General features: G+C 37.7%; 1 protein-coding gene across 1 annotated transcript in view; it reads right to left on the bottom strand.

The window, feature by feature from the left end:
• The window catches only part of CARNMT1 (carnosine N-methyltransferase 1), a 31905-nt gene extending 4379 nt beyond the window's left edge, over positions 1-27526 (bottom strand). The window contains exons 1-15 of the mRNA XM_083883184.1: positions 27303-27526; positions 25299-25358; positions 24748-24838; positions 24062-24110; positions 22502-22664; positions 22355-22426; positions 21281-21390; positions 20193-20282; positions 19803-19819; positions 16512-16630; positions 15878-16402; positions 13202-13397; positions 12060-12223; positions 4821-4961; positions 833-1011 (exon numbers count right to left, since the gene is read on the bottom strand). Coding sequence (XP_083739310.1) covers positions 833-1011; positions 4821-4961; positions 12060-12223; positions 13202-13397; positions 15878-16402; positions 16512-16630; positions 19803-19819; positions 20193-20282; positions 21281-21390; positions 22355-22426; positions 22502-22664; positions 24062-24110; positions 24748-24838; positions 25299-25327 — 1945 coding nt within the window. The 5' untranslated portion in view covers positions 25328-25358; positions 27303-27526. The remainder of the gene's footprint in view (positions 1-832; positions 1012-4820; positions 4962-12059; positions 12224-13201; positions 13398-15877; positions 16403-16511; positions 16631-19802; positions 19820-20192; positions 20283-21280; positions 21391-22354; positions 22427-22501; positions 22665-24061; positions 24111-24747; positions 24839-25298; positions 25359-27302) is intronic.
• Between the last annotated feature and the right edge of the window lie 227 nt (positions 27527-27753).

The following is a 27753-nucleotide window of genomic DNA, read 5'->3' as shown; positions in this document are numbered from 1 at the left end:
AACTTTGGGTTCATTTGACTTGTATTCATGTGTCTATATGTACACATATACACACTACAATATTATATATACTTATTACTTATTCACTAACAAAACTGTTCATACAATATATAAAATTATATATGTCATATACTGTAAAATGTAAATGTTGTAACGCATTTTATATAAATGAAGGCCCTAGTGGGCTATTACTCACCTGTCTTATGAATTTCATTATGACAGCTCTTAAAAATACAACTGCAAAAATCCCCAGTCATTTTAGGCCTCCCTAGTTAGTATCTAGAACAATACAAGTCTGCACACTAAAGTGTACTTTCACAAATAACTAAAGCTAAGGTTTAAAACATTTTACTCAAGTGTTTGAATATCTCCCCAGCTGTTTTTAACCAGTCAATTCAACAAGCAGGAGTTTTTGAAGTCTACATTTTAAACCATGAGTCTCCCTGTTTTTTTCTAAACAGGTATTCTTGAAATAGCAAAAGTTTTAAGTTCTGTAAATAAAAAACATTAGAAGTCTTTATTTATGCTAGTCTTGGATATTCTACTGCTAAAGATAGAATCTTCAGAAGATTAAGCAGCTGTGGGGAAGGCTCCTGTAAGGTCTGTTAGACATGGAGGTGTCCACATTTCCTATAACTAGAAGAAAAGCCGATTTGAAGAAACAGACCTATTGATAGAGCTGGAGAAATATTCTGAGTAAGAGGATCTTGTTACAGCTAGTTCTTTATACTTAATACTGGTAGATACACTTCCCTCCTCTTTACAATCTGTCCCAAACACTCTGAAAGTATGTGAAGTTACATGCATAGCCCAGAAGTTTGCATTTACTCACTGCACTCAGAATAAATTTCCTGAAAATCTCCTGCTGTCATAGAGAAGTTTGAACCAGAAGGAAGACTGTGAGGATCAACATCTGGAAAATAAATTGGTCGTATCTGATCAGCAGATCTTCTGTTATTGCTAAATTGATGAATCCAGGGATAAAGTTTACATGAATTAATTTGAGAGCATCTGCAAAATACAAAAACCAGCAAAAATTGTTTCAACTGATTGCTTATCTACAATCTAGAAATATGCAAGTTAAGGTTCTTGTAGCAGCTCCACATTTGCCAGAAGATTTAATCTAGTTCACAACACTTTGGACCACCCATAATAACAAACTGATCAAAAAATTAATTTTAATCTGACACAAAATCACTGCCACAATGTAATTGCCTTGGTTTTAGAATTTTATGACTTCCTATCATTTTCTCAAACTTATTTTTCTGCTGAGAAGAAAATATATACATTTATTTTGTAAGATTAATTAAACTTATGATTTGCTATATTCCATAAAGATGAGATCTGCTGGATCTTCTCTATTCCTACTAAAAAAACAGCAGCAAAACCAAAAAAACTACAAACAAACAAAAACTAGTAACATTACTTCCATGACTTTTTTTGGAAACTTTCTGGACTTCATTGAACCATAATTGTAGGAAGCTTTGAAGCATAGCTTAACAAAATCATTTTTCAGATGCTAACTAATAATAGTAATTTTAAGTTTGTAGTCATTTAATTTTTTTAACACCTTTGCACAAGGTTTGCAATCATGCTAAGTAAAGATGTTGTTGTGAGACAGTTTCTGGATTGACATGACTAACTAAATCAACTCGTTTTAAAAAGCGATAAAACACAGCATTTAAGTATAACAGGAACCTTTTCCCACCATCCTGTAAAATTAGTCTGTAATTAAAAAATGAAAAAACATTTTCTTTCAAAGACAACAGACTACATATCTGAGCCACAAAATACCTATCATCAACCATTTCATAAACTGCAAGCAATCTATTGGGTTACAGACAGTGCACTCTTTTGGCTGGTGATTAGAACATATTTGTGATAAAATGTTTGAAATAATATTTGTTACGTCCTCCATGTCATATCTCTATTTCACTTAAAAACTAAAACTTGAGCAGCAAGTTCATCAATTATACAAGTGTTCAACTACTTTCTTCATATATAAATAAATATCGGATATATGCCGTTGATTAAAAAGAGCAAATCCAAAACCAAACAACAAAAAAGCCCCCTACCATCTACAAAAGCAATTAAAAATAAAAAGATTAGAAAGGAGTTCATGTTCACATAGACTTTGAACCAGTTCCAATTTAATAGAAAATAGCAATCTTTTTTCACATACAAGCTTGAAAACCTCCATTTCCAGTTTCAACCATTTTTACTTCAAAACCAATTACTCCAGTCCTTGGCAATTCCATTCTTGTAACAAAAGATGTGTACTATGCATTCTATTATAGAAATCTAACATATTTAAGTGTGACACACTTCATTATTTTCCATTGGGTTGGGGTATTCACTGTTCAACTTTCAGCTGAAAAGACAGTTTTGAAAAAATGGGTAGGTCAAATCTCACTTCTCACCACTGGTATACAGATAAAAATGTAACTAACTGTTTTCATCCATGGACATGCAACAAACACAACGAGTAGTCTCCTCCAAGTGTCAAAATTTATCTAAAATTATATTCTTTCCAGAAAGTAAAGAAGAAAAACAAACCATGTAAGAACCTTATGTGTACAAGGGAAAGCAGAATTTCCCATACAAGGACTGAAGCAGGCTTGGAGCCACTGCAATTTAACTAGTCTAGGGTCACTTTGTCCTCAAATTAGTTTCCTCAACAGAATAACAATCTCTAAATAATTTCAGGTATTTACAGTGACCACAATTACATTGTGACACACAATCTAAATACCATACCATGCAACTTTATCCACTGTAACAGAAGGTCATGATTTCAGAGATATAAAAGGTTTTTTTAAAATTTGTGAAAATCAGCAAATACCACTTTGCACACAGAAACATTAAGCCTGTGTACCCCATCTAGGAGCCTAATGTAGCAATGCTTGACATTCAAAACAGCACTTTGTCTTCCCAATTATAAACCACTGTCAGAGAAACAAGGTAAAGCTGTAAGCTGTAAAACTGTAAGCACATATGAGCAAAATCCTCATGCTTTTATCAGCTAAAAACAAGTATAAATTAAATTGAGACTATAGTTATAAACTAATTGCCAAGTTGGTTTTTTTTTCTGACCACTCTTCTTTACATTTTATCTCCAGTTTTTATTGATCATTGCTGTTTCTTCGAGCTTCAGAAAAGCAAATGTGCATTTCAGAAGGCTAACTGTGAACAGTGACTTAAGACTAAACTGAAAGAATCTTCAACTGCCTAAAACCTTCATAACAGAGGCATCAAGCCCACAATAATATCTGGCAGAAAGGAATCCTTGGACTTTAACTAAATTGACTGCTACTCAGTCATGATAGCGGTATTCTCTTCCGTGCTAACAACTTGTCCAGCAAAGATGAAGATTACAGCAGTTGCACAGCACTCAAATTTGCTGTCCAAAATTTCATACTGTTAGCAAGTTTAATGCATTTATGTCTCTTTGCTAAATAACTACATAAACAGGAAACACTACATGAGCATTAGATGCTAAAATTACAACCATTGGTAAAGCATTAATCTTTATGATTATTTCACATATGGGCAAAGACTCTTTATTTAAGGAAGCATGTCAACAGAGAGTAAGGGTGAAGTTAACTAACCTCTGTGACACCTGGCCAGTGCACCAAAATATGAGAAATGCTTTTATGCTGCATTGAAGTCCCAAAGCATGAGAGGAATATGGCCTCCTTTTAGTAGCTAAAAGGCATCAGTCTGATATACAATTCAATTGATATACAATTTCACCACCAAATGAGTCACTTGAGAATAATGCAGGGAAAAAAGAACAGATGAACCTCTAGTAAACATCTATTATCATCACACAGAGCACTACTGCTACATGCAGATGTGCAGCGGGCATCATGCAGTGTTTTCCCCTTGGTTTTGATCAGTAAGCTTTATGAGATGCAAGAGCAACAGAGTGCACTGTGGACGATCAGCCTATAAACAGTCTCCAAAATAATATGACAATACAGAAAAAAAGCCAAGAGTTTAGGTATTTTCAGCAAATGTGTATCATTTCAAACTGATAAACTGTCAAATTCTGCCTCTGTAAACTTGGCACTAATCCCCCCCAAAAAACCACACTCCGGACTTCTTTCAATACTTGCCCACCTGTAGCCTTCCCACTCTCTTTCTTAAAAGAATAGTTGCATGTGCTGCCTTTTTTCTTCTCTAACAAGGTCGTTTTGGAAACAGTAATTCCAATGCAAGTAGCAGAATATCAAATACAGAAATTTTAAGTAAAACCTGTAACATGAAATTTACTACATTTAAATTTATTTTCTGAGCATGACTGTGGAACTATTAACTCTTAGCCTCTTGCTTAGCACACTTCAATGATTGTTTTTTGTGTTAAAATTTTAGTTTGGAATGTGATACTTTTTTTTAAACAGCTATCCTCCTCTGTTAATAATCACCACCACTAAATACCATTTATTCAGGTGGTATTTACTAGCCCACACTCAGTAACAGTAAGATAGGTGTCCAGTTTACAGAAACAGGTGAAATAATGTGAAATAAATCATAAAACCTAATCAAAATTTTGAAGAAAATCTGTTGTAGAATTTAGATCTCAAAACTTAACTGGAAAGCCATGTTTCCTGTAATTTTAATGACTGAGATACAATACTTCCTTTCCTGTTTATCCATAAGACTTTTTTTCCTTAAAGCACTCTAAAAATTGAGCATGTGTGCCTTGTAGTATGACTTATAAATCTATTCTTGTGAGACGTATATAATATTCAGATTTCCGTCATTTATAATTTTGCCTCTCTAGGTTTTATTCAGCAAGTAAAACATAAGCTATATACCTGTTGAGTACAAAGTTAGAAGAAAAGAGCATAAAGAGGCTCCATTCATTTCCTTGGCAAGCATAACCGAGCATAGCTATTTCCCACGCCAATCTACCTAGCCCAGCACCAGGTACCAGGATATTAACTTTGGAGAAATCCCTGCAACAGAACAAAAATAATAGTTAAGTCTTTATCTGATACCCCTTAACACAACTTAGAGGTCCAGCCAAACATTTTTCCCACCATATACTTAGATATTATGTCTCCTGTATGACTTCACTTTTAAATTGAAACTGAGCCTGTTCTCATCAGACTGGTTAATTGTACAGTCAAAATAATTCACAGAAATTACTCAAAAGAACATGTACAACCCTCATTCAGAACACAGAGCATAACTGCTATACACAATTTGTTTTCCTTAAAAGTTCTAGAGTTATCCAGCCAAAAATTTCTCAGGTGAAATGAAGAGTATTATCATATAGCACAATGTATTCTTCTTTAAGCCTCACTGATAATTGGAAAGTATTCTAGGCATATCTTTTGTTACTTTGCAAGAAAAAAAAAAAAAAAAAAAAACAACAACAACAACAACAAAATCTCAAGTATTTTGACATGAGAAATGAAAACATAAAATCTCCACAATCTGATGAACAATTCAGAATGTAAAAACCTTAAAGTAGTGACTGTTCCAGCAATGGTGGATTCTTCATATGCTGCTCACTGGTTTCCCCAAAGTACTCTAAGTGACATATTTCCTAACTCAATGTACATTGCAGCTCTCTAACCATCTACCCATAACTAGGCATCAAGGTGAAGACAACCAGAAAACATCCAGCATTGTGTTCATTGACATACCTAGAAAAATCTCTTCCAAGTGCAGCAACTAACAAACAGAACTAAGAATCCCAAAATTTGCTCCTCTTTAAGGCAGAAAAAGGCAATACACACATATTCTAACCATCACACTTCCACCACAATGCAATCAAGCCTTCACTCATAAAACAGAAACCACTCTCACACCAAACTGAAGATATTTAATCTAAAAAATATTTTTTCAGTTTCCAGCCATAAATAAGACTTTAAGAGTTCACAATTTTGTACACCAGAGTATGAATATTCATACACCTCCCCCCTGTTTTGCATATCACCTTCAGAAACAAAAAAATACACCTACCAATCTATGTGCAAGTACATGAAGGAGGCCACAATCAGCAGTCCCAAAGCATAAAAGGCAATAAAACACAAAACCTTTGACTACTTAAAAATTCAGAATGCCAAAAAGAGTTTGGAGTAAGGATGCTGCACAAGGATGAAGATGATTAAAGGAGTTACATAAATCCTAAAAGCTGTACATTTCTGAATACTATTACCCAGAACCAAAAGGAACTATTACTCTTTTCTAAAGGCCACACAATCTAACAAAGCAGTTTTAAAGTGCCTTTTGAGCTTTGATTTGATCATCTAGTTAGTGAAGCTTCTGAAATGGAAAATCATTCCATTCATTTCCATTCCATTGTACATCCAGCCTCTTTTTCTGACTTAACAAGAAGCTGGAAATGAAGACTTCGTTATTACTTAACAGCACTCCTGTGAAGTAATGGTTCTCATTACCTCTCTTCTACAAGGGAAACCAGAAGAAAGCTAGCACAAAGTCCTATTGAAAAAAAAAATACTTCAGGAGGAAACTACATGCTCAATATGAAATTTTTGAAAATATGGAACCAGGAGAATGAAGAAGAAAATGTGCTTTCTGGTAGAAGCTAGAAAAGCTTCTATCTTACAGCTCTTCCTATTCATACTGGTACACTGTTAATCCAAATGGATTTTCTAACCTCATCTATTTCTCCATTTCTTTACAATTTCACTTAATTTATGAAATATTTAGGCTAGCTCTACACAGATTTTAGCACCCCCATGTGGACACTTCTATAATAAATGGGATGATAAGCCATAAACCAGTTTCAAGATTACAACACATTGATTAGAAGTGTTTTCTTAAAGCAGCCTAGATATGTTCACATTTTGAAATCTGCACCTTTATGCACCCTGAAACAAGATAAAGCCTCTAACAGTCAAGTGAGTTGATTTTAAATTGCCTGTAGTTATCTTGTATCTTTTCATTCACAATATTAGGTTTTTGTACTTCTAAACTAATTTTCCCATTTCCCTCTTAGAAAATAGCCTTCTATTCTCTTTTTCTCGTGCAGACTTAACTACACTTTTGTTTGTACCTATATTAAGGGATTAAAGTCTGGAAATTTGTCAGCTAATTCATTTCTATCCCTACTCTTCATATAAGTTGGTGGAGAATGCTCCTGGCCACCAACCTCATTTCAGCGAAGAGCACAGCTAATAAAATACAGTATCATCAAATCTCAGTCCACTAATGTTGTCACTAACCTTCCAAGAGCATATTTTTGAATTTATAGTATTTGAATTTATAGCATGTGGCAAACTTACTGCATAATAAGTAGTGACTGTTGATCGTGCCCCCTAATTAAAAAAAATTGTCTAACACCTTTCCCAAGACTTGAAAATGACCTGTTTGTGACAAACTGTTAATGAATTACATTGAAATTTGAATCCTTATAACAGCTAAAAGTTTTAATTGCACAAAAATCACTTTTTTAATGGCTATAATCCTTTAAGAAGCTAGAAAAAACAGCTTTTCTCTGGTGGATATGCGATTACAGCAGTTACAAAGTTAACTTGAAAAAAAAAACCAAAACAACTGCGGTAACATAATAACCCAAAGTGATTGTGAAGTAAACCAGCCTTGAATCAGCCAACAAGTCAGGATTTCTAAGAAACATCTAGCAGCCCTCAGGAACATAAATGAGTATCCAACAAGTACCCACCGAATACCTGTGGGCCAAGAGGGAAGTAGCATCAGCCTATTAATCTAACAGGTGTGGAGAAAGCTGCTGGCCAAGCAGCAGAGAAAAGGGCTCCACGGTACTAGGGCTACACAGTTTCTTCAGCTCAACTGCAGAAACTCCAGAAGTCTCTTAAAAAAGACAGTGGAGAAATACCAGAAATAATCTGTCATGCCCTTTTCACACTGCATGTTTCAGCGTGATATATTTTCAGCTTTAGAAGACTATTTATATTAATGAACATTTTACCTGTTTTTAAAGATGCCATTTTTAAAAGGGAGGAATTAAACATGATAAAAATGGAGGCTTATTTCATGTCTATTGTGTTGTAATAAAAAGTAATGGTGCTGAAGGGGAAACATGCTTAAGAAAAGAAAAATGAGAGTGTCTGATCAAACACAAACCTCATTTGCATAAATTAAACACTGCGGTTCAATTAATAAATACATATTTCACACTGAGATGAGGGTTTCTGGCCAGTGGAAATATCAGCATAGGAACACACTGTGGGACTCCTCTCCTAGTGTTTACAAGGTCTATAAATTTAGATCATAAACAGACCCAATTCTTAGCATCTCATATTTTGTTATTTTACTTCATTCATACTGTCAGTGATTTTTTTAAAAAAGACAAATGCTAATCATTAGAAGTGCTATTCTTCAAATTTGGCAGCTGAGTTTTACATACTTTCATTAAAGACCTGCAAAGCATTCAATGATGCAGTAACACTGACAAAGAATTTGCTCTTAAATCCAGTGTTTAAAGCAAAGTTTAGGTTAAGTACAAAGACCCGCAAGAACAGATGTCTTTCATATAAAGTCAAATAAAATTCAAATAAAGCAGAAATTTGAACTCCACTATAAATGTGACTGAGCACATCCAAGAAATATAGTCAAGCTTGGGCTCAGAACTAGTAAGCTGTTTTTCATATTAAAAGGAAACTAAGCTCTGGCGATTTTTTGGGGGGTGTTTTGTCAGCATCTAGGAAAATACATTGATTGTTGGACAGCATGGCACAGATGTACTTTAAGTTATAGTTCATTCTAGAGGCCTAGCCTATGTGAAAACTGGAAAAAATACCTAAAGTATATTGGTTTTGGCCACAGAATGATAATTAATAAAAAATTAATTATTTCACAGATTTCTTTTGGACAATAAGCTGATGGTCTTTCCATTGTTTCACATAAGCAGGAAGAGCAGCACTAGAAGTGAAAGGAAACCAAGATGACTAAAAACAAGGGGAAATCAAAAAAACCCTTATGATACTTCCCTATAAAAATGCTTCAATAAATACACTGATAAAGAAATAAAAACTTATCTACATTTTACTATTTTCTCCTACAGCAAGTAGGTTCATTCTAATCCAAGAAATCCAAGACATTTAAATATTACAGAGCTCCTGCAAGCTGAAACACAAATTCCAACCTGAATAATGCAAGAAATCTATCACCTCTTCAGGAAGACCTGGTCTCATGGAATTTACTTAAAACTGCTTTGTTGACTCTGCTAACAGAATTTGTGTTAAGGTGCTAAGCAGAAAGAGGCAGGAACAGCTTTTGCCATTTAACTTATTTTTAGATGACAGCCTCATCAGAAGACTAGGCTGAAACACATAACACATGCTAAACAGCACCTACTGAGTAACTATTCTGATTTACAGCTGCTTTCAACCATTGCTTGTACTACTTCTGCTTCCCAAAGAGCAAACATACACAACACTTCACTGCTTTTCCTGTTAACATACCAACTGAACCTATACACACCAACAGTGCAAACTTCAACACTACAAGGTGTGCATGCACAGAGTGAAACATACCTGAGTAGTTTCAAAAATTTAAACTCCATTTTCACGATTCCAATGCATGGAATTAATGTCAACAAATTACGTTAACTAGAAACTGAATGTACCATTCCACTGAGTATTATAAATTTTATGAGTACTGCAATTACTTTTACAAAGAAAAAAAAGACTGGCATTGACAGTTTCAAATTTAAAATACTTATCATTTTCAACACAAAAAACATTTAGATAAAGTAGTTTTCATTTCACTTTCACGCAGTGCAGTTTTTCTCTAGCACTTTCATTTCATCCTTTCAAGAGACTTCAGTGCCCTGTGCTACAAAAGGAAACTCTAAAGCAAGGCAAAGCTGCATTCTGAGGCTGACCTACTGACTGTTTTCCTGCACATATTTTCTAGAGTCCACGGTCAGTCCTCTCCCACAATAAACAGACAGAATAACTCACTGTGGTCAGTTCAGGCCACGTCAATCCCTTCAAACTGAAACTTCTCCACAATCATAGAATATGCTGAGCTAGAACAGACCTGTCAGGGTGAGAGAGTCCAGCTCCTGGCCCTATGCAGGACACTCCACATGCCTAAAAATATTGTTTGAACACTTCTGGAACTCAGACAGACTTGATGCTGTGATCACCTCCCTGAAGAGCCTGTTCCACTGCTCAACAATCCTCTGGATGAAGAATTTTTTTCCTGGCATCTAACCTAAACCTCCCCTGACTCAGCTGCATGCTATTCCCTCAGGTCCTCTCACTGGAGAGGGAAGAGTTTGTATAAAATTTGTATAAAAAACCCAGACTGACCAGCCTAGCCAACCCTGCCAGGGAAGTCACTTCTTGCACAAGGGTGAAGTGGCACTGCCAGTTAAGCTTGATAGTATATGGCTCTGCTTCTCACCTCAAAAAGATAAGTACACATAACCAGGAGAGCCTTCAGTCACCAGGAAAAATGAGTGAGCTGACACAGTAGCTAACAATACGTGATCAGAGAAAAGGTTTTACCTAAGTGCTAAACAGCTCCACAATACTAATAGAAATTAATTGTTTAGAAATTAAAAAAAAAATGCTGTTTGACAAACTCAGACTTGTAGTAGAGATGTTTGATCCATACAGCGATGTATTGAGATTTTAGCAGACAAAACAAAACTCAAATGGTACCACAATAGGGACCAATGCTCTGCCACATTAGTTTTGTTTGACAACAACTATGAGAATTCCCTGTAAAGAAGTACAAAGCTATCAACCTCAGATTCACCCCATTTATTATCACATGTTGCTTCCTAGTATCAGTTGAAGGTTTTCAGTTAATTGATGAAAAATGTAAAAGTCAAGATGTTCCAGCCTCAGTCATGAATCTCCTAAGATTTGACATAATCTACCTCTCCCATAACAAAAATCTATTAACAGCTAGGAAACAAGAGAAAAAGCTGAATTGTTACTTTGGAAATTAGAACGATTTCTTGCAAAACTAACCATGTTTTCCTACAGATCTACATATCAGAGGTATACCTGCAGTATTTAATTAATTTCTTATGTTATGTAGGGCAATATTAGTACTATAAAAATTGCAGACAGAACATTTTTAAAGGTGTATGTATCTTTACATAAGTCAGTTCAAGGCAAAACAGAAACCATCTACACTTCACATTCTCCCACCACAAACGGTCTTTACTAATGAAAATTAACGACGGCTACTGAAAGAGACTTTTCAAATTTGCACAAGAGCATTATTAACAATTACTGAGAGAGAAAAAACACCACAATAATATCCTGCTATATCAAACCTAAGTTGTGGCCTGCTACCTTTATGAATAAAAATTCTCAAATTTTCCCACTGTAAGACTACTAAATTTAAACTAAAATGTACTTTAAGATGGCTGGGTTGATTAACTGAGAAAATCAATAAACATGAATTCTTATAGCACGATAACCTTCTGAGACTTTACCAGTATGCTTCTACCTAAATTACCTAAAACTCCTACATGAATGACTATTTTGGCACTGTTAACAAGCCAATACTTACCAAATGACACTCACACATCCAACTAAGTTTTTTTAAGAATTGTCTGAGAACAGCTGTCTGAAACCAAGGCTAGAATTTACTATTTTCAGAGTAAATTCTTAGTGCAATTAAGTGCAACTGCAGTAGAGGTTAAGTCTTCCTTCTTCCATAATGAAGAGCCAAAGACATACTTCCTGCTGTCACAGAGTCCTTCCTTTCACCTGCAGCAGTCCCAATCTGAGAATCCACCAACCTGCACGCTTTAACTCACTAAGCACAACTGAGTTAACTTTCTGAAGTCTCTTACTTCAAAGATTTACATACATTGTTACACCCAGCTGCAGAACAACAATAAAAAAATTACTAGTGGTTTACCTGGTATTATTTTGTGAAGCTTATGATTATACTCTTTTCCAACATCTTGTATTAGAAATAAAAACTTTCTTGATTGAAAATAAATTCCACTGAGTTCATAAAAAAACCCTCTACTGTTGAAACAAAGCTTTTCATTACTCCATAAATTCTGTTTCAGATTTGTGCAACAGTGTAAGTCCACATAAATATAAGTTTTAAGACACTATTACCATCTTTCTTTTGGAAAGTTCTTTATAATTTCACTAATAATTGGCTGGTAGCAGGAATCCCTCTCAGATTTTCCCTCTTCACTCCAGTCTCTCACAAATTGTTTCAATGTGGACTTTAATTTATCCATGTCAAACGTTGAAGCTGGTGTAATCTTCCCACTTCCCTGAATAAAGTGGAGAGAAAAAAAGTTAGTGGACAATATACCAAGTATCTAGAGTCTTGGAGGGGAAAAGCAAATCATGAAGAGAAAAAAAGCCATGCTGCAAGAACTGCTGGGGGTATCAGCTGACAAACCACTTCCTTTTCACTCCTGTAACCCGGGCTTAAATCCACTTTAATATCCTATACAAACTGAGTTTGCTGGCCTCTCTTTGGCATTCAAAAGTCCAGTTTCCACATCAAAAAAAAAAAAAAAAATACATAGCAAAACACAATTGGTAGTCCTTATTCAGGAAAGGATCACGGCTTAGCCAGGGCAGAGGCTGAACTGCTTACCCTGAAAAAAGGATCCCTTTAGATACTGATAAGGCAAAACTGAGAAGCTTAGATTAGAGCTGCCCATTACTGTATCTTGCCTGTATCCAAGAACGACTTCAGTTTCCATCTCTGTCAGTCCTTCAAGTCTTGGCGTCTTTTTTTTTTTTTTTTTGATAGAAAGTAGGTCAAGTAGTGAAATGTGTTTACAAGTAACAACATTAAAAATACTTACAATCTAGAATTACAACCAATTTATAATGTTGTAACATATAAGAACCTACAGTAAGACAGACAGTATCACTTATATTCTATATAGTTAACAGAAAAAAAAAAAACTTTTAAATGCAACCAGGGTAAAGCTAGAGCTCTGGAGTGAAAATAATGATTTGCCAGATTCACAGTTTTTTTACAATAATTTGCCAGATTCACAGTTAGTTTTTGTAAGTGTAACTAACAGAACTAAAAACAAGCAGCTTCATTAATCATCAGCTTTGCAAAATGTGAAAGAGTAGAGCGAGAAAAGTGTGAGCAAACAAGAGACGATAAAACAAGGAAGGCAAAAGAAAAGAAAGTTGGAGGCTTAAGGTATTAAAAACAAATGCAGAAAATCCCAAAGTATACAGAATTTAACTTTTGAGCAAGAAAAAAGTCCATCTTAACATACATCTTCTCCATATTCCTTATTTTCAAACATATGAACACAGTCATTCACAATGGTTTGTAGTATTTCTTGATTATGATCAATGCACTTCCGAATCTTGTCAAGGTGAGGAAGAAATTGAGGAAGAAGATTCTGTTGGTTAGCTGGGAGAGACTTAAACTGCCTCTCTGTTCTGTTCACTCGTTCATGCATACTCGTTCTAAAAAGCAAAAGTTTTAAATATTTAGAAGCAATATACACACACATAAATAATTCACTCTAAGCTCACAATTCAATCACAATTATTCACCTTTTTTAAAAACAGAAAGTGACCTGACTTTGTAGTTCCTTACCAGAGAAAAAGTTTTCTAGAATTTTGATAAATAAGTTTTCTAAAATTTTTTAGGAAAAAAAAATTTTTATGCTCCAGTTCTACATTATCACTCTATTTAACACATTCCAGTGGACTCTTCCTTCCTCCTTACCAGTTTGTCATCAGCCACTCATCCAGAGCAGGTAATCAGTACCTTAACACATGGGTCTATGAAATTTAACAATCAACCATCTCCCAAGTTTGTTTTACAAATCCAATTTAAATTGAATTAATTTGAATGCAGTGGTAAGGTTCGGTTACAGAAATAACAAGATGTGGAGTGGGAATTGGGACCCTCAAAATCCACTACTTTCAAGAGAACTGTTAAAGTCTCAGATGGACCATACAAGAGTTCTGGCAGCCACACTAAGATACTGTGCTACCTTCTTTTCACGGCATATTCCTCTTAAGTGCTGTGAACATGATCATGTAACTGATGAAAGCTAAAAACAATTTTCCGCTCCTCCAGGATAAAAGTTTCATTAAAGTGGTGACTCTTCTGCTAGATTTTGCTAGATTTGATTTCTGTCTAAACTGACAGAAGTATAGTTGCTAAGCACAGTCATGATGACTCTAGAGAGAGAATTCAGAAAGAGACATTCACCCTTTGCCCATCAAATTATTTCAGCTGGTCAAGTCATACTAAAGTTTCCCTAGCCTCGTGTCAATGTACAGCAGTACAAAGCTGAAAAAAGTAGCCATTATGAGAGACAGCTGCAATTGCTGGCACTTTAGTTACAACCTCATTCTGGAAATTTGACCAGATAATATCTTATTCACATGTTACTGAGAAGGGCTTGTTCACTGCAGTAGCTACACTGGTTTAAAATTACATTCACAGACAAGAAACAAGAGAAAAAATAACTGATGCTCTACACAAAGCATATCAGCTTAGCTCAACATCTTCCTGAAAGTTTTATCACCAAAAAAAAACTTTGAACCTAATTCTCCACCCTTTTATGCTAAATTACAACCATCTAGCAGAATGAATGATTCACTGAATTCAGAAAAACTACAAATAACGAAGTTATCTCTGTTTATGTCCAGAAGACAAGAACAAAATCTGGACTCATCTGAAAGCGTGTTACTGCCTTACTCATACAGATGCTTCCAAGTTAACTGGAAATAACTACAGGAACGAAGAAAAAAATCCATTTATTAAGTACAAAAATATGTCATTTCACCAAAATGTCTAATTATTTGTTTGAGACAGAGATAATTTCATTGAATTTCTGTACCGGAACTTTGAGTCACATCCTTTTTCTATGTTTTTACTGAAACAAGCATTCAAAAGCAACCCAAAGCCACAGTTCAGCACAAGGCTGAGAAAGATATTCCCAGCTTCTAAGGCCTGAGGGTAGAATTATACCACTAATGTAAATAAATTACAGGTTGGAATTGTATTAGTAGCAAATTGTTACTAACTAGGTCTTTGATATGTCCAAACTGAATTAGAGAATTCACTTCGGAAGAGACATCAGAGAGTCATTCTGACCAATCTCCTGCTCAAACACTTGTCCTGGAAGACAAATGAAACTTACATGGGAAAACCTCAAACAGAAGAAATTATGTAAATATCACCCACTCCTACCAAGAACCTCACTACCATGAATATATTATGTTTCTGCTACATAGACAAACAAGGGTCCAACACATAGTAATGAGCCACATGATGGGGCTTCGTTAGCTGAAGTACAACCTGCTTCCCAAACCCAGAAACAGGGTTCGTTTTACCAAAACACTGAAGAGGACCGGACTTTTCCAGCCAGGCTCTGCTACCTTGCAATGTGACTTGCTTCCTCGTCTACTGAATGGATTCGGTCCTAAATCTGGGTGTCCTCATCGCTGCTGGCTCATTCCTATGGAGCCGGCAAACCCTCTTCTGACACAACAGATGTTATTTAAAAACGGCATCCATTATCCCTAGCAATAGGTCTTATACTTTCTGCAAAGTAAAATGTCTTTCAAGAATTACCACCCATAATCGAAATACCATATTGCATTTCTCTGCCGGCAGGAGATACTATTGTTTCGAAAGCTTTACAGTCTCTTAGAACATTCTGACTACTCAGCGACCTCAAGACACCCTTTCCGAGTCTGATGCTTTATTTTATGCTTTCGCACTGACAGACACCAAGGCGACTTGGCCGTATCCCGAAGGAAAGCGGTGCAGCAGCCCGTTCCCGCCTGGGGGCTCGGCAGGGCGCCGGGCCCGGAGCGCAGGCCGGGAGGGGCCGCCCGCCCGCACCGAGAGGCCCCGCTCCGCTCCGGGCCCGGGGCTGCCGCCACCCCGCAGGGCCCCTCGCCCAGGGGCGCGCCTCAATTACCCGTAATATCGGAACGCGTTGATGATCCTCCGAAAATGTTCCCGCTCCAAACGTTCCTCCTCCTCCACCGCCCTGGCCGATGCCGCCGTCAGCGCTCTCGGCTCCAGGGGCTGCCGCCTCCGCCGCTCGTCGCTCGGCGGCGCCGCCCGTTCCGCCCCGGCCTCCGCGCCCATGCCGCTCGTGCTCTCTCCCGGCCACGGCACCTGCTCCCGCTCCTGCTCCTCCTCGCGGCCTCGCCGCAGCCCCCTGCGCATCACCTTGGCGGGCGGCTCCCTCTCGCCCTGGGGACGCGGCCTTGGCAGCGGCGCTTTCCGGGACACGGCGCACGTGGCCGACATTCCCCGCGCCTCCTGCGCCCGCGGGCACGGCCGGCGCGCACGCGCACCGCCGCCCTTCCGGCGCGCGCCGCCAGCCCCGCGCGGGAGGGTATCGCGAGAGGGGGGGGGCAGCGCCGGGCACCCCGCAGGCGCAGACCCGCTCTCCCGCGCCGGTGTCACCGCGACTGGGGACAGGGCCCTGTGCGCGCTCCCGCCCCGGCGTCACAGCGACTGGGAAGAGGGCCCTGCCCGCGCTCCCGCCCGGTGTCACAGCGACTGCGGGGAGGATGCACAGCTGCCGTGCTCCTCGGCGGTACCCCGGCACATGAAATACCGGCGCAGCAATCAAATCCCGACTCTCCAGCCGGCTGACAGCTCCAGGCTGGGTCAGGCACACATCCAGCCCCGCTGGCAGGCCGCCGGGACAGCGAGGTCGCTGTGCTCAAAAGAGGCACTACTTCACTTCAGCACGGATGTTTCCTGGGAGGACGGGCAAGGGCCAGCTGTGGGGAGGGAAAAGCAAGGCGTCTAACCCTACATGAGTCACTAAACACTAGATTTCCCCCCACAACAACAGACTTTGGCTGGATGATAGGCACATCCTCCTCCACCTGGCAAAACTTGTTTGACCAGGTGCAGAACACCGTGTCATGCAGCAAGTCACACCACACGCCTTTCCACCGTGCTTTGAGAAGAGGTAGCTGATACAAGACTACCCTATTCGTAAGGGCCCGTCCCCTCAGTCTTAAAAACTTAAGAGCACTACCGTACCTCCTGCCTGTCTTAAGACAGGGGCAGTCATTCAGTAATCCATGTAATGCAACAGGAATAGGAAAGGTTTCTGGCACACTGACTTCCTCTCTGTGGAAGTAGGAGCGGCAGCTTCCTAAAATAAACACTTTCACTTTACTCTCACACTGCTCCTGCTCTCTTGTAACTACAGTAACTGACCAGGCAGTGAATGGACACTGGATACTGTTTAGTGACCATGCCAGAAAGAAACCAAAGGCATACCCTGGTCAATGGACAGAAGATTCATTGTTCCCAAGTGGGTATGTAAAATAGCAAACGCCTTGTGTGTGACAAAACCAACATCTGAATCAATGATACATAGTCTAAACAGAAATTTAGCTTTTAGACTTTGAAGGTTAGAGTGGCAACCATAAGCTTTGAGAGATAAAAAGTTTGTTCCTACTACATCAATGTTTATGACTTGTCATGTTCTGTTATTTTAACATCAGAAAATCACTTTCTAAATATCAAACTAATATTATATTTGTATTTCTGTTCTTATATAAAAACCATTAACCTTTTATAGAACACCACCGCCTCTATCACTCCACATTTCTGAATATATACAAGACACTTAGCAAAGCTTTCTTTCAGCTGTGACAGCCTCAAAGTTCTACCAGCAGATGACACTACTTCCGGAAAGTTACCTATTCTTCACTAAAGAACCGCAGGCTTCTGTCAGGAAGCTCTCCCCAACCACTTCACAGCTAGCACAGCCATGGCAATCAAAAGGCATTCACAAAGAGCAAACTAGGGAAAAAAAAATGCAGCTCCAAACTGTGTCATAGTTACAGAAGAACTGTGAAAGATCTATGACCTGAGCTCTTATTACAAGTTACTGAAGCACAAGTTCAGTGCCATGTATATTCCAATAATGATTTACACCACAAATGCATAGATCTGTATCAGAGCTCAACTACCATTTTCCCCGATAGGAGGATCTGACAAAACTGAGCTCCTTGCCACAGCACCAATGTTGGACTACTTGAGAATAAAGTCAGGTGACAGCATTGTTCATTCCATTCTCTCTTTTGAGTCCCCACACAGAGCAGGTGGAATGGAAGACTGGCCCTGTGGGAGGGACCCCACTGAAGCAGCAGAAGACTGTGAAGAGGAAGGAGCAACACAATCTTCATCCACCTGAGCTGCTGGGAGACAGGAGGTAGAGAATTTGTGTGGGAAGTCAAGCCTAGGAAGAAGGGAGGGGTAAGGGGGCAAGGTGTTCTATGATTTGTTCTTAATTCGCATTATTTCTGATTTTATTGGCAGTAAATTAAAATAATTTCCCCAAACCACGTTTGTTTTGACTGTATGTGAGTAACTGCTGAGTGATATTCCTGTCCTTATCTTGATGCACGAGTCAAGATGCAAATCTATTTCATTTTTTCCCCTCTCCTGTTGAGGAGGGAGAATAGAGCAGTTTTGGTGACTAGCCAAGTTTAGCCCACCACAACCATTCCATGCATTAGCTAATCTTTTGCAGTTGTACCCTTTCCAAAGGCAAATGAAAACAAAAATACAGTTTAAAGACAGACAGTCCATCACAGCAAATCAGCAAATGCAAGATGAAGTATTTTTAGTGTAATATAATAATATAAAATTATATTTGGAAGCACTTTGTTTTAAACACAGCTAAACACAGCTGTAATCTGAAAACATTTTTTTCTTATACACAGATTTAGGACTTTTACAATAAAAAAAACACATTTCAATCACTGACTAGTTCAGCTGTCACGTATCAAGTAATATAATCCACCCTTTGCTTTCCATGTCTGTTTTATTTTTATTTTGGCTGATAAAAATGTAATCTATTGTATAGAAAATATAGAAGTTAAGGCATTACTTATTCAGCAACAAAATATGATCTAATTTCCCAATTTCCTAGTTTGCATAAATATATATATACACACAAATATATATATTTATATATTGTGTATATATATATACAAATTTTGTATAGCTTTCACATTTGTTTAGCATTCCTGCTTTCTGAACATTTTATTCACAACATTTCAGTTTCATTTCACTTTCAATGTGAATTATGAATATTAATAACAATTATTTCTTCCTTCCTTCTCCCTGAAACATGGACTGACTATCTAGTTGTGCCATCCCAGCCAATCTCTGCACAATGTAGGTACTATATCTCATTAATTATGCATCTCCATTCTCTAAATCTTACTTCCTCATCTTTTTCCAACAATCTGAGTCCTCTTTAAGCTTGTTTTAATTTTCTTAACATCTATGTCCAACTGCTCTAAAAAACACAAAAATTACTGTGCTAACACCAGAGAGGTATTTAGCAGGTCCAAATAAATTTAGCTGTGATTCAGTTACTGAAAAGGCAGCATAACTTAAACTTACGCAGCTAGTTCCTCTAAGTATATTTATCAGTGATTATAAGCTCCTAAAAATATTAGAGGCAGTCACTGTCATTCCTGTATGATCATTTCAAATTGCAATCATCCATGTTCAGATAGGCTTATTAATCCAACAGAAGTATATCTTTATGGTTTAGTTTTGTGCACAAAAATCTTCATGTTCTTTAAAATGTACACATTCAATCAGATTTAAAGCTCAGCCAAAGCAGGACGGATTACAGGAATTTTAAAGAACACACTGTTCACACTCCTAAATGGAGTCTCTGTCTCCATATCCAAGAGAGACTTAATTATTACTTAAAAAAACTCTCATGTTATATGAAGTAGCACTATGGTCATACACACAGCACTTGCTCAGTTGGTTGGCTTGCCATGTAAGACAGAGTTGGTGTTTTCAATTCGTATCAAATGGAATCCAGGCTTTCTATGTTATCATGCTGTGACCTGATGATCTAAAATAAACACAAAGAACATATCTAACCTGTAATGTTTACAAGTGACATCACTGTATAGTAGAAACCAACACATTTGTTTTCATTGATATTTTATCCCATATTCCTTCTCTTTCCTATTTCTTTATTATTTTATCATTAAATAACAGTGGATACAACTATGATCTTACAACATCCCATTTCAAGGAACTCACAGTTTTAACTGAAATTAACTCAGAATAATGAGCAAACATAGTACTGTAGCACATAAAGAAATACAGATCTATAAAATTCTTGCAGTATTTTCAAATAAAAGTGTTTTCAAATTAACAAGCTTCTTGTTAACATAGAATGGGATAGCCACATAGAGTCAATTTCCAGTGACATTACTTACTTTCTTCCCTCAACTTGTTTAATTCTTTTACTATATCACTATACACATAGGATAAAAGCTCCTCTTGGGTTTTTGTTCCATCCAAATAATCTGAGGAAGAAAAAAGAAATGTTTGTGAGTTCTATGCCAGCTATCTGTAAAGGCAATTGGCAAAGTTTTCAGTATTCCTATAGATGCCATCAGAAGAGAAGAAAAAAATAATAACCAAGAACAGCCCCTCCCCTTTTCCTCTTCCCCAAACTTGTTTTACATGTTACAAAGAATAACATAAGGGTAAAGTATTCTAGTTAATAATTCATTTACAATTTTTTGTGGTACAAAAGTCTCCATAAGCATAATGGTAATTATGTGATGACAGTAAAGCACTGGAATAATTTGGCACAAAAGTTTCTGTGCAGTAGGTAATTTCAGGTTCCTCAGTTTCGGCCTTTGAACAAGTTCTGAAAGACCACTGCAGTTCTTACTCTTGCTGCACAGCAAGAAGCAATGTGCTAATGATGAAGCAGCCACCCAATTTCCTTTCCCTCTGGCCCCCACCCCAGAAGCGGGTAGTCCAAGAGCTGTGTAAGTGTGAACATCACACAAACTTGTGGCACTGCCCCAACAGCTGGCCCAGCTTTGACACTTCTCATGCAGAACTGGTGACTGTAGTGTGGACAGCCAGCACCTAGAAAGTATCTTCAAGACTTCAGGATTTTAGTTTTGTTTCTGAAGAACTCTGCCAGTGCATCAGTTATCATCTCAGAAGCTTCTTATTTAGACATATGTGTGTTATCTTAACAAGTTATCTTGTTAAGTAGACTTAATCAGCGATCAGAACATTTCTATTTTTTAACTTCCTAATTTTCATTATTAAATAACAAAAACAAAATCCCTACAGGCTTGAAAGATAAGTCAATAGAAATATCAAAACCTACTAAGTGCCACAAAAACACTTGAAGAAAATTTTGTCCCATTAAAAAAAAAATCCCACAATTCAACAAAAACTGCATACGTACCACACTTAAGCATTTTATAATGCTTAAAAAATATGCTAAAATTTTATGATTTTATAAACTTTTATAAGTTTAAAATTAAGGATAGCATACCAACTTGCATACTTGCATTCTCTTCCAATTCATTTTTATACTTCAAATACATAGGCCACACATGTCCATCGAAGTACCCTGGAGTATCTGCTGGCTGATACACTCTGGTGCTATTAAAAAAATACATATGTGTTCACACATAAGCTTTGTATTTTCCCCTAGTGTTAGCTGGTTAAATAACAGCTTATATCCAAAGCAAAAAAAAAGAAAGGCTGGCTATATTTTTGTTGGAACCAAGGAGGCTCCTTTGTTTTAATTCAATCTGCAATATGAACTTCTGCTGTCTTTTGCTATCTCACCTCTTTCTGCCAATTAAACCACATTTAAGATAACATAAGAGTTTGGGGGTTTTAATTGTAAAAAGTATTACAGACAAATTAAAACAATATTGACCCTACTATCAAAATAAGCTACTTTTTGTCTTTTTATTAGGTATACAGATTTCTCAAGCTTTAAATGACTAGTTGCTCAGTCTAGACTTTTCCATTCTGGACACGAAAGTCTTAGGTGAGTCTATTGAGAAACCAAGAAAGTGTATCAACGAAAGCCAGTTTAATACAGGATTTCTTCTCTCAGACAGCAGATTCTGACTTTGTGTACATATATTATTCCAAGCACACAGTACTGCTCCAAATTTAGAGGCAAGTCAGACATTGGCTCAATATCTAGTTTAGATCCATGGTAAAATTAATGAACAGTCTAAACAAAACCATACACTAAACCCACACATGAACAGCATTACTCTAAGAATAATCATCAGTTAACTGTATTTAACGAAGAATAAGAATGCTTAGTATTTTTTTTAACCATTTCTCATTTTAAACATGCTTTTACTCAAATATGCAATCAGTAATTAAATAATTTATCAGGACAACAAATTGTTATTTTAGTGTTTGTAAAGCACTTAACACTTTAATAACCATGTGCTCTGAAGTAAAAACCAACCTCAAACTAACAGAGGAGAGATGACATTAATAGCTTATCTTTTGCAAGCACTAGAAGCTAGTACAAAAGGACCACTTCAGTTCACAGGGTGCAGTGACTCTCTTTTTTTAAAGGAGTCAGTAATCTTACCTCCTTCTCCTTTTGCACTCTTCATAAGGAAGGGTCAAAAAATATCTTCTATGCCATAGTTTATTAAGTGGCCTAAAATAATAACATATTTAGTTCCATCTTCCATTTTAGGGTAGCTTTTAATTTAGATTACATATTGTTTCTTACTCATAATTGTAAAGGAGAAAGCCTTCAACAATTAAAATATAAACATTTTTCACATTGTCACATGTTTTCTGTGGTTCTTCTGTCATAACACCTGAGCTCGCTGGGCTTTTCATCCAATTGTGAATACTTGTCACCATTTCATCCATATAGAGGGCATCAAGTACTAGATGAAAACAAAGTTAAAAATCCCTTAAAAACAAAGAATAAAAGAAAGAAAAACAAACAAAAAAAAAAGAACCCTCAAGTACCCCTACATTAATCAGTACAAATCAAATAATCTACATACAAATTTCAACGAAGGGGAACAGGACTATCCCAAAGATTGTATCTGTAGTTCTATGCTTGCCATTGATGATTTCCTGAAGCCAAGGGTTGCACCAGGATTGGGGTATTTCTGTTGGGTGTAGTCTCTCAGAATTTTATAGGACCTAATATTGTCTGAACTGAATTCACAGCTTTTCACTTCATGACAGAAACTTCAGGGACTGCTCTCCACTTTCACAAAACTTGTAAAAATTTACTGACCTTGAGACCTCCACCTTTCTGTCAATTGTCAGAGGGGAGAGTGGACACTCTGCATTTTTTGCTTTGGATGTTTATAAGGTACATTAGGTGGGTATAGAGAGAGTTAAAGAGCATGGTGTACAAGGAAAACAGCACAATGTAATACCTGGTTTTGTCTGTAGACACACAAGAATATATTGAGGAAGTACTGAATGGTAGAAATAAGGCAGCTTTTGGATGCCATAACAGCAAACATATCTTTAAAGAGCTTTTAAGAGCAGCATTAAACCTGGGTATTTGAATAAGAATGTACAATTTATCCCTCTAGTTTCACATTCCATTTACATGAAGTTTAGAAGTCGAGACAAAGACTACATAGCTGGTCATCACCAGTTTTCAGGTATAACTGAAGGGTCTGACCAATATTCTCAACAATACATTTTGTAACCACAAAGTATCAACAGAGATTACCTACTAACCAAGCACCTGTTTACAAGTAGATATGACCTGGCCTAAAGTGGATCTGCATCTAGACATCTCTAAAAACAAACTGAGCCAGCATTTATTGCAAATGTAAAAATATATGTTCTTTACATGAGATCTGACATGAAATAAAGGTGTCAGGATAGACCCAAGTTTTGACTGACTTGGAAAACCCAATAGTGATATCCCATGAGTTCACTAGCAAAAGTAGGGGAAAAAAGGGCATTACCAAGCAATGAGATTAAGCTTATGCCAGTACTGCAAGACAAGACTTCTAACTGAACAGTACCATTTGCTACTAACAAATGAACACAAGTGAAGAAACAGAGGAAAAGATTCAAAAGAGAAAAGGTAAAGTCAAGCACTAGCTTGAGCTATTTACTAGTTAAGCAAGTTTTCTTAAATATCTCAGTGAGCTGAATGAAACGAAGAGAAGGATTGCTCTGAAGCAATGCCTTGTTTACTGCCTTGCTTGGAAGGGAAGAGACCGAGGGAAAAGAGTGGAAGAAGTGTTGAAGCTCAGCACAACAATTTCAGTACAATGCTCAAAACCAGTGCATCAGAATTACTGACCATCATATAGTTTAAATCCACGTTCATCTGTTTCTACTTCAGATTCTGGCTAAAGGGGAAAAAAAATTAATTTTTTCAAGGTTGCTTCTATGACCATGCTGAGAGATATATACTGTGGTTATAAACATAAAGGTTATACACTTTTGTATCTAATTAGTTACATTTATCTTCAACATTAAACTGATGTAAACTACTGTTAATACACACTACAAAAACTTTACTTAATCTAGAACAGCAACTCTAAATCATATGAGTTAAGTTCATTAGAGCTTTACTTGAGAAATAAGAGCTCCTTCATCCTCCTTAACAAACATCCCCAACATCAACACACAAGCTATTTTGACCTGGGAGACAAAGAACTACTTATTGTTGTATGGGTGTAGGCTTAAGACAGTATCATTAAACTCATTAGCACAAAGGATCTTGAAAAATGCATCCATCATACACCCATGTCCTAGTTTAAAAAGGTGGCAAAGAAGACAGGAAATTTCTTTTGGCTCAGTATACTCAGTGGTTTGGCCACTTAAATTCCAATTACCACAGGGTTAATTTTATGATTCTTATGAAATTAACATTACTTTAAGCAGCACCAATTTTAAAAGTTCATTGATAGGAGAACTGAAAAAAGAAGTGAAATCTACTCAAGCCTACTTTTACCTATCAGGTTTTTCCATTAAAATTGTTACCTTAAAGAAGTCATCTTGAGAGATTATGTCACAGTTGGGAAGCAAATTCTTAAGTTTTTCTGCAAGTGTTGTTTTCCCTCCATTTGTTACACTGTTAAAAAACATTGAAAAAAGTTCACCAAGGCAAAAACTAATCTTCTAAACATATGTACAAGCTCACACGCTATACAGTACCTATGGTTAAAAGATTAGTTTTTGCTCACATTACTATATAGTTATATGCAAAGAAACAATACAGCGTCCTCCAAATTTTAGTCATATTAAATGCTCCCTACCTCTAGAAATTTTCTGGAGGTTCCAATAGTTTTCAACAATCAGGACAGTAAATCAAGCAGTGTCAAGAAAGATGCTACGGACACCTGCACCTGAGGCCTCCAACTGACACAGAACAATTTCTCAAGAGTTACATGCTATAAAACTATACAATTATATGTTGCATTTTTAATCTAGTTTCAAAAAAATATGTATTCAGAAACAGAAATTGTATCACATCATCCTGAGAAGAAGACTAGTTTTAAGCTGTAGAGGAAATTTAATTTTGTATAACTTACCCCCCAAGGCCAATAACCAATACTTTCATAGTTTGTTTTCTCCTTAGTTCTTCCTTTTTACTGTCAAAAACAATAGCCAGTGAAAAATACAAATTCAGGAACAAAAAGGCAACTATGGTATTTAGAAATACCAATTATACAGATGATTTATTTTCTCTCCTGTTTTCCATCATTTTTCCTTTAGCAAAGGTACAGTCAGAATCTCAGTTGCTTGTTCTAAAGCTAACAAAAAAACTGCAATATATATATGCCCCACAAATTCCAATGTACTTTATTTTTGACAGTATTTTAATAATTTGAAAGGAACTCTGGGAGACTCGGTTCTAATGATATTAATATCACACAAGTTCCTGAAGAAAAGCACAATCACTAGCTCGAGCATTAACAATATAAAAAAGACTAAAGGTAAACAGAAGCTGTGTGGCAAAGCAAACAAAATCATTAAGAAAGAAACAAGTGGCATGCTGAGGAGAAAGATGTTTTAAAATTTAATGCAGACTTTTAACAAGGATATGTTCAAAAGCCCTTTTATGAAGCTGGTCTCAGCAATGTAATATTCACTGTGTAATTCACCACTCCCTTTCTGAGGGTATTAACACCACACACCATACAAATCCTCCTCCTCTGCTCCACCACAGATTAATCTGGAAGCATTAAAACTACTGTAAGGGCAGTTTAAGCCATGCTAGCTGACTTAGCATTGAGCAGGACTAGGTAGCACTTGATTTTCCCCGAAGAGTAAACTCTAAAGGTTAATTTGTCCACCCTGTTGTTATCTATCTCTGTTGCTGCCACCATATCCCACCAACTCTGAGACTCTGACTGCCTGACCACCTTCAGCAGTCAGAGCTGCCAAGAGACACAATTCTGCCTTGGCCCAGCTCTTTCCCCTGAACTTTCTTCTGGAATGGGTGTTTGCAGAGTACATTGTGACCTATACTGGAAAAATACTGCAGCTGAAAAACAGTTCTGCAAAGACAGAGGGCAGTTTGTTTTCAGTTTCACATCAACTTACGACTATTTAAGCACAGAAAAGACCCTTTTTTCACCTGCTCTATCCTCCTAGGTCATGCTTGGGAAGGTAAGACCTATGACACCTAATACCTGAAAGGACTGAGCAGGTAAAACCCCCTGCCTCTGACAAACAAGTGTCTGTACTGCATTAGAAAAAAAAAAAAAAAAAAAAAAAGACAGGGCATCAGTATGAAAAAACCCCACACTATTTCTGTGAAACTAAGCTTTAGACACGTGTAGAGCCTGAAATAGTAACATCCTCTTGCAATTGGTGCAACAACGACTGGAAGTTCCACATGTTTCATATATCTGCAATATGAACTTCGCATGTTTTTTAATGTATGGTTATGTTAAAAAAAGAAACAACAAAAGGCATATCAACTACTCCAAGCCACTACCCTTATTATAGGCATTGCTTTGCGATGGTGCTGCTATCTATCAAGTCGGAATTTGCAAGTTTTTTAAGTTGGTATACACTGGTTTTCTAAGAAGAGAATAATTTTCAAATTCAGTGATAAGAACGCTTATAGAATGCTATCAATGCAAAGAGAGAAGAGAGAGAATTTGTTCTTAAGAAATGATGATATTCAGGCTATTTAAAAAAATAAGATAAAAAAGCTCTTTTCTAAAAATCGTCAGTAAAGTTTGTGTTGCAGAGGATTACCCTTTGTCCCACAAAGGAAATTATGCAACAAACCAGACAAACGCGTTCACCTTTGGACTTTAAGTCATTGTGTATATGCAAATTAACCCCAATCTATGGAAAAAAAATCATAAAAAAATCACATCAACTCTTCTGCCGCCCTGTGTAAAAAAAAAAAAAAAAAAATCTAAAAAATTCTAAAAAAAAATTCTAAAGCAAATTTGCCATAAATGTTGCAACGCAGAAATCCTAAACTATCTATCTGGGGTCAGTTTGGCGCTTTCAATAGAGCAGGAGCCCATGACAAGCCAGCACACCCCTGCTGTCAGGCCGTCTCCAGGGCATACCGCGGCACGGCTCCCGCGCACGGGATACCCAAGGGAACGGGAACGTCTCACGGGTTCGGGCCCGCCCGGCGGGGCTGGCGGAGCGTCCCGGCCGCGCCTCCACCAGCCGCGGCTCCAACCCTTCGGCGCCTCCGCAGCTCGCACTTAACTTCAACCGCGCCGCGAGGGTGCTAAGAGCGAGCACATCCTTCCGGCGGCGGAGCCCGGCTCGGGCGGGGCGCCCGCCTCCCAGGCGCTGTCACGGAGCTGTCCGGGCCGCGCCCACCGCCGAGCCGGGGCCGCCCCGCGCACACCGCGGCCCAGCTCACCGAGAGGAGAAGCCCCGCTCGCAGCCGCCCCTCGGGTCTCCCCCCGCCCCTCGGCCTCGGCCTTGGCCCCAGCCCCAGGCTCGGCCCCGGCCCCGGCCCCGCCGTCTGGGCGGCCCCCGCGGCCCGGGCAGAGCGGAGGGGAA

This window comes from Zosterops lateralis, assembly GCF_965231275.1.
Source record: "Zosterops lateralis genome assembly, chromosome: Z".
Classification (NCBI taxonomy): domain Eukaryota; kingdom Metazoa; phylum Chordata; class Aves; order Passeriformes; family Zosteropidae; genus Zosterops; species Zosterops lateralis.
Note: the sequence above shows the minus strand (reverse complement) of the source record. Positions and strands in the feature narration are given on the sequence as shown.